Source organism: Hipposideros armiger, unplaced genomic scaffold (genome assembly GCF_001890085.2).
Source record: "Hipposideros armiger isolate ML-2016 unplaced genomic scaffold, ASM189008v1 scaffold_380, whole genome shotgun sequence".
NCBI lineage: Eukaryota > Metazoa > Chordata > Mammalia > Chiroptera > Hipposideridae > Hipposideros > Hipposideros armiger.
In genome coordinates, this window is record NW_017731730.1 from 1,381,234 (window position 1) to 1,389,565 (window position 8,332).

Sequence of the window (8,332 nt, forward strand, 5' to 3'; positions counted from 1 at the left end):
TGTGGAAAGTTGGGGGGGGGGAGAATAAGATGCTCCTTCTTGCCAAAGATTATGTGTAGAATTCTGACTTTCCCGAAAAGGAGGCTACCGTCACCTGTATTTTCTTTCAGCTTCCTTTATTCAAGACCAGCATACCTCCATTCCCCTTGGGCTCCTGCTCAAGTGAGGTCATTCATAGCTGTTAAATGGGGGGGTCTGTTCTGTTGTGTGCTTTGTTGCTGATTTGAGGAGGTGGGAAATGTGGCCGACCCCCCTACTTTCCAGAGTGGTGAATGAAAGCTGTGAAGATAGTGATTATCAAACTGCTTGGTGAAACCCCAGGAATGGCCTGCCCCAGACTATCATAAGGTTAGGAAAGCAGAGATATCTGGGGCTGTTTGGAGGTGAGGGGATGGAGCTGGAAAGTGAGTGACCTGGGACAGTTGCAGCTTTAGGTGGGGATGTCTCCTCTAGACCTTTTCCCACCTGATCTGATGAGCCTACCGATGCGGAGGTGTGGATGGGATGCCCTCCTGTAGGCTGGATGCCCTTTGGTTTTTCTCTTTTGCATGCTCCTGGTGAAAGTCTGGGTTTGTTATGAAGCTCTGATATACTGTGACATTGATAGGAGTCTGCAGTGTAATTCAAAGGTGTCAGCTTCTCATGTGACTGTGCCATTCCCTCAGTCCTCTGCTTTTCAAGGAAAGAATATAATGTCCCTAGGGTACCCTTGTTTGTTTTTAGGGAGCTCTCTATCTGCTCAAGGTCAGGATGCCTCCATGTATGATTTCACTATCTTCCCTCCAGTTGTCCAAATGTCACAAAGCACCTTTCATCATCTATTTTGGCAGAGGTGGGTTGTGGGAATTCCTTCATTTTATTAAACATGGACCATACTATTTATTTCCATTCCTTTTGCTTATTTCAGTGAGTTCCATAGAGGTGATTTCCGTAAGTGTGCTCTCCTCTTGCAATTCTTTTTGCCGAATTCTGATTGTAAATTTCTTCATAGATTATAGGTTAAACATGTTAAACATAAACGACGGCTCTTTTCAGTTGACCTCAAATTTTTCAATCTCATTATTCTTTTCATATAGAGATGGTAACTAGCAAAAATGTTTCAGACAGAAAGGATTTTAACCATCTCAACCCTCACCTTCTGGGAATAAAAAGAAATCACTAGTTCTTTTAAAAAGTAATTGGAGATACTAATTTTTGTTGAAACCATCCTTTCAATCAAATTACCTAGTTGACTGATCTGATTTTGGCTACCTGAATCCTGACAAATGAATTTTGGCCAAATATTCCAAAAAATCCAATGGGGAGGTGGGGGCCTTTTCTGAGTGCCTGCTCTGAAGTGGAAGCTTGGCTGGTTTGAACTGAAATAATCCCAGATGTCTGTGGACTGGCTTTTACTTTGTAGGCACCTGCTGGTCAACTCAGGTACATTTTTAAATTTACTTTTGTAACAAACATTTCAGGATGCTGCTGATAGCCCTCTTTGACAGAAAAGGAAACTGAGGCTTAGAAGAGCGGAGTAACTTTTAGCCATCAGGAGCACAGCCAGTGCCCCTCACCCTCTCTCCAGCATCCGTTGTTTTCCAAGCTGCCTGCAGAAATTCGGGTTGAGGAGGCTCCCATAACACCTTCAGACAATGCCCGTGTGCCATGTGGAGGACAGGCTGGGTGCTCCCGCTTACAGGGCTGCAAGGGCCATCCAAAGTTCTGGTTTCAAATAGTCTCCTCCATTTTAGAGCTGGTAACCACACAGTACGTTTCTATTAGAATAGACACTGTGTGTGTCTATTTACTCTACCATCCACAGGGGATAGTTAAGTGTTTATTCTCATTACTGTGGTACCCTGAGCTCTATTAGCCTTGAATGCATTTTGGTGACACCATCAGGGGGCAACAAAATGATTCTGTCTGAAATTACACACTGTGAGAGTGATATTACCCATGACATTTTAAAAGCACATCACACTTTTAAAGCATCATGACTGTTATTCCTCCGTACATGGGGCTCACCCTTTGGAGCCTTGAAAGCATTGCTCTTGAAAGCACTCACCACATCGCTGGCAGAGGTAGTCCATGATGGACCCACTACCTCTCCTGTTCACTCTTAAGCCTGCAACATGGCTCCTGCCCCACTCCCAAACTGCCTGTTGTCAGGGTGACCTCCGTGTTGCCGAATCCACTGGACCCTTCTCTGCCCTCAGGTCAGACACTGTCAGCCACTGTATCCTTGAAACATCGTCCTTGGTGTTTCCCTTTGTCAGTCTCTTCCACCTTTCTGCCAGAGTTTAAATGTCTGGGGTTTCCCTGGCTTGTTCTGAGGCCGTCCTGTTTTCCCCTCGCTGCACTCGCCCCTCCACAGTGGCTCATCCCTTCTTGTATCTTCAACGATGTTTATGAAGATGACTCCCAAACGAACACAGCTGGCCCAGATGCCTCCTCCGAGCTGCTCAAACACATGTCCAGTGGTTCACTTGGCGGATCTCTTCAGAGGTCTCAGAGGTTTCACCAAAACATGCCCCGACTACCCACCCTCGTCTTCCCACTTTCCATAAATGGCTTCACTCCCCGCACAAGCCAGAAACCTGGGAATGGTTCTGGGTTCGTTCTTGCTCTCAGCCCTCGTCTCAAACCCTTCAGCATCTGTCCACCTCTCTCCATCTCCTCTGCCCCCTCCCTGGTCCAAACCTCAGCCATCTTTATGTAGATCCCTGCAGTGCTCTCCACACCTCCACATACGCACAGCCCTCTGGAAGTCAGTCTTAATGTGACAGCGGGTGATATTACAGTGGAAATTGGCTCACAGCCCTCAGTAACTTCCCATTGCATTTAGAATAAAATCCAAGCTCCTTTCCAGGGCCTGTGTCTTGCGCTTCTGTCCTCTCCCCTCCTCGCAACATTAAGCTCTTTTCCTCTGCCTGTTATGCTTGTTTTTCTATTGCAGTAGCCCCTTCTCAACCTATAGACTCAACTTAAATGTCACCTCCCTGGAGAAGACTTTTCTTACCACCCAGTCTAACCTAGGTCACTACCATGTTCTTCTCGGTCTCAGGAGGCTGAATAGAGTATTAAAGAGGGAGAGACTTCATCAGGCCAGCTAATAATTCTATCGGGTACCATGGGTCTTCCTAAGCAAGACATAAAACTCTGAAGCCATAAAAGAAAAGACTGACAGATATAACCACAGAAAAATGAAACACTTCTAAATGATGAAAGACACCATGAGCAAAGTTGAAAAGACAAGTGCAACATGGGAGAAAATATTCGTCACATACACCATAGATTTTTCTAAGATGAGTTGCACAGGTGTCCATTTTTGTAGCAGGGAAAAACAACACAAACTTGCCCAGTCAGAGTAACTGGGTTAGCTGCAGTCACTTGATTTCCTAGGTAACTCAGTCTGCCTGGGGTGTACCCTTGCTTCTCAGAACCTCCCTTCCTTCTCACTGTGTGTAGACAAGAGTGCATGCAAATGTCATGTTTTGCATTAATAAGGCTGGCCCTGTGCCGGGTGTGACCAAGAGCTCCTTGGAAGAAGGGCGTTGTCTTTCATCCAACTCCGAATCCGGTGCCTTGGATTTGCTCATCACCCAGAGAACCTTTGTTGACTCACATTGATTTGAAAGCTTTTCAAGTCCCTGGGTGCTTCCATTTCCAGGAACTTAAATCCAGCCAGGACTGCATTGATCATATTCCCAGCAGGCCTGTTGTGAGGATTAAAGTTTTAACATAATAACATAATAACACATCTCCTGCTCCTTTAAAAAGGTGTTAAGTTAAAGGTTTTCTTTTCTGAGGATGTGCTTCGTTTTATAATGACATGTATCTTAAGCCAGTGTCTGAAATATAAGTAGTAAGGTTTTCTTGCATGCTCATAGAAAACACGGCATGCAGAAGGACACAAAATTAATCCTTCCTTGGGGTTCCTCTCTGGATGTTGTGTCAAGCGATTGATCTTTCTGCGTTTCATTGCCATACAGGAAGAGCCTACATGTGTCTTGGCCTGTGGAAGGGCTGGGGGAGGGATGCTCTGGGGAGAGCCCCCTGACCTGGTCTTTTTCCTTCTCCTTCTCCTCGCCCTTTCCCAGCGAGCTGAAGCAGAAGCTGGAGGAGGAAGGCAGCAAGTGCAGCATCCTCTCGAAGCACCAGAAGTTCGTGGAGCACTGCTGCATGCGCTGCTGTTCGCCCTTCACCTTCCTCATCAACAGCAAGCGTCGGTGTGGGGACTGTCTGTTCAACGTCTGCAAGAACTGCTGCACCTACCAGAAGCATGAGAAGGTCTGGGTCTGCTGCGTCTGCCAGCAAGCCAGGTGAGTGGTGGAGTGTGCCCTGAGGCCTCAGCGGGGGGGCAACCATCTCCCTTCACCAGGCAGGACCCGCCGTGATTAATCAATCGGCGTAGAGTATTGACTGCAGTGAAGAGATTACTTCTGTGTGAGGTGCTGTTAAGGAGACCTCAGGAGAGTCACAGAGAGGATGAGAGGCTCCGCTTCTCATCTGGTCTCATCGTTTCATTCATTCGTTCTATAAGTATGTATCGGATTCTTAGGAATTATGCTGGATACAGGAAACACGATGGTGAATTAGGCAGATTGCTTAGGCGGATGACGGGATACTTGAGTGTTGATTCCAGTATATGGTGACACAGGCCTGACCAGTTCTCCCATCCGCTGAGTGGACATAGAGTTCAGAGAAAGCTCCACAGAGGACAAGAAATAAAAGCAGATGGCAAAAGATTAGAAAAAGAATTAGTAATGTGAAAGGGTGGGGAGGGAGTGATCTCCATGAGACGGAAATGGCCTGTGGGGAGCTTCACAGAGACCTGTGCTGATGTTTGCCCTCAGTGGCTGGCAGAGCATTTCTTTGATATATTGAGTATTTGGAACCTGATTAGTTTGATGAGCCAGTGCCTTGTATTTGTTCCTTGGGATTCTTAAATCTTTGCTCCCTCACGCATCAGCATAGCGCGTTAGTATTCGTTGCATCCTCCCCATAACACCTGTTACAGTGGGCGAGACGGAGAGTAGCTGGTCATGAGCACACACACTCAGGTGTGCTTCCTCCTGCCTTGGTTAGTCGCTATGTCCCTTACCACCAGTTAATGGGAGCAGCTACTAAGCTCCCATGGGGTCGCCAAGGAAGCAGCCTGTGGGCTATAAAGAACAAAGTAGCCCAGAGACCCCACCTGAGGCACAAGTGGTTTTCAAGTACCATGATCCAGGGCGGGGTGCTGGCCACGTTCTGAGTATGACCGTCAGAGCAGGGCACCCATCCGAGTCTCCACACAGCAGCCTGGTAGGAGGAAAAGCCCTATGGCAACAAAGGGAGGGAGGAGACGTTAAGCGTAGCTGAGCGCATGCGTGGGGTGAAAGACGCGGGGACCGTTCATCTCAGCCTTCACTGTCTCGGTCAAGTTGGGGTCCGGTCAAGTGCTAATAACAGAAGAGTTGGATGTTGGAAGAGATCAGCGTAGGTTTGAAATAGACATAACAGAATTTGGAAATCCAGGCTTTCGAACTGGGCTCTGGTAACTAATCATCAATTTGTGTGCTTCCGATATTCCCGTTGTGTGTTTTGTTCCAGCCACACCCAGCTGCCCGTATGCAGACATGAGGAAAGCAGATAGTCTGTTTCTTCCTGGGTTGGGGTTTTTTAGGGGTTTAAGACAGGTCAGAGGGTAATGGAGTCGAGGATATTAAAAATATAGGAACTAAAATGATAGACGCTAATCCAGATATTGAAGGAAGTCAAGAGAGAAGGAATCTGTTGATGGATGGGAAGAAAATAGAGGGGTCAACATGAAGTACCTGGTAGAACTTCAACGTGAAGAACTGTTACTGTGCTTGAACTCAGCTAGGAGTTGAGGGTTGACGTTCATGCAAAAAATATTAACGAATTGCGTTAGAAGTAAATAACTGTATCAAGCACCTAGGCCCGTCTATGGTGTAGTCCTAAATGAGCGACTCCTATTAGAAATGTGAGACCCAGATGGTGTCTAGTCACTGTACAAATGGTGGTAGCTGCAGCTTTCTTCATCTTCATCTCAATGAAAAAGACCCTACGTGTCTTAGTGTTCTGTTTAGTTATTTATTATAGTAAGAGCATTTTAATTTTAAATGAAAATTCCCTTTTAGTGGTCACTGCAATTATGATCAGATGGTTAGTTCTTCATCAGTTCTTTTGTTCCATACATTTTGCATTAAAATGTATTTCTGTTGTCAGTGTTAGTTTAAAATTTTTAACTTTGGGGGATTAGCAAACAGAGGAATTTACTATAAAATGAATGATAGATTACTTATTTTGGAAGTTATGTAGCCAATGGAGTCCTACTGAATCATTCCTTTGGTCATTTTTTTTTTAGCATATATAAGTTTACGTTCTTGACAATTTGTTATACAGATTTATTCAAACCTTATAAATAACTACATAAAGGAGTTACATTTAAAGGTCTTCTGTAGGAAACAAAACTTTCAGAGTGAGCCCAGCCTGTTCATATCAGCCATTATCATTTGGGGTTGAATTGATTCTAGAATGATGTTCCTATTTTCCTTGGGAACAAATTGGCTTCCTAGTTCTTTGCTTCATTATAAAAAGTGTTCACTCTGATTTTTGTCATTTTGTGCCATTACCTTTAACACAGACCAATTTGGGAGATTGTTTTCAGGGAATGTGAGAAAAAAAATTATGCTTGGAACTTGAAATAAAAACACATCTCCTCGTTATGCCTGTGGCATTAACTTTGATTTTTCTGAGATGACTTAAGGCTTCATTTCTTTTCACTTGGAGTTGAAATCTTGGATACCTGATCGCTTATCTCTTGGTATTCACACAGCCTGCATGATTCATAAATTAGCATACTGCCTTTTTATATAAACTCCACAGTATGTTTTAGAGATACCCAATGGGTGTGCAATATCCCTAAAAAGACATAACATGAAAAAATTATACGGGATAAGGACATTCACAGGTTAACAAATATGTGGGGAAATATTGAACCTCAATAGAAAGCGGGAAAACAGAGCTAATGCTTCAAGTGGCTATTTTTTCCTCATTAGTGATTTTTTTCCATCATTCTCCTCGGTGTTGACGAGCGTAGATTGGAAAAGGCACTCATGTTCACTACTGGTGATGTCTAAATGGGCATAACCTTTTACCACCATGTATCAGGAGCGCTTAGTATGTCCAAACCCTTTTACCCAGTAATTTCATTTTTGAAAACCTATACCTAAAGAGACAACAGATTGTTTTTTACATGCTGTACAAAAATGAGGTGTACTGAATTATTTGTAATGTAAAAAACCCTGAAATAATCTAAATGCACAACGCTAGAACAGTGGAAGTAGGGCACCTGCAACTTGACAGACTATGATGAGACCTTTAAAATGATGTGTATATTGTATTGACATGGGTGAATTCCTATAAAGAAATATTAGATTAAAAATGACAATGCAAAATGCACAGGTAATACATAACCACCAGGTAATCAAGAAAACAGAAAAAAGACTGAAAGGAAATACACAGTAAAAACACTGTTAGTAGTAATTATTCTTTGGGAGGTAGGCGTATGGATAATTATTCTCTTACCTCTCTATTTTCTATTTACTTTTCAAATTTTCCACATTTTGCACATGTACTTTTATAACCAGGTATAAATAAAACAAAAATAAATCTAGGACTTGCCCTTTCTTTCCTCCTCATTCCAAAATCCCCTCCCCCATCACCCAGTGTTGGTTTCCCCACAACAGCCCCTCTACCCCCACCTCAGCCCCGTACTTTACACCACAGATTTAAAACCACCTAGTTTCCTAGGGAAAATGGAGCCATCAAAGGGTACTTGTATCTCAAAGCCCCAGTTAAGGGAAATTCCCATTATATTGGGTTGTTGGAAAAGTCATGACGCATTTTTGCAATGAAAAACATAGAAAAAAATACATCATCACTTTTCTGACAACCCAATAGATACCAGCCTGTCTATAGCTACTCAAGAGAGACTGTAATTTTCATACTTAATCTAACCTTTGACCTGAATCATGAGGCAGATGGGAAACCTTTAAAATTTAAATTGCCCCCAGTGAAAGCTGAGCATCTGTTTTCTGTTCACCAGTTCTTTACTATCAAATAACAAATGAATATATCAAGAGTGCCTGCTATGGACATGGAATTGAATTTGCCCTTTCAGATGAGTTTTTCATCTAATTCTTTTTTTTTTTTTTAAAGATTTTTATTGGGGAATTGGGGGGATGGGAACAGTGCTGGGGAATGGGGGAAAGGGGAACAGACAAGTTGCTGTCGTTTTTTTTGTTCTTCAATCTAGTTGTGGAGGATGTTGCTTCACTGG

General features: G+C 43.6%; 1 protein-coding gene across 1 annotated transcript in view; it reads left to right on the top strand.

The window, feature by feature from the left end:
• MYRIP (myosin VIIA and Rab interacting protein) overlaps nucleotides 1–8,332 on the top strand; it is a 279,386-nt gene that overhangs the window by 105,741 nt on the left and 165,313 nt on the right. The window contains exon 3 of the mRNA XM_019662728.1: nucleotides 4,083–4,304. Within this exon, the coding sequence (XP_019518273.1) occupies nucleotides 4,083–4,304 (222 nt within the window). The remainder of the gene's footprint in view (nucleotides 1–4,082; nucleotides 4,305–8,332) is intronic.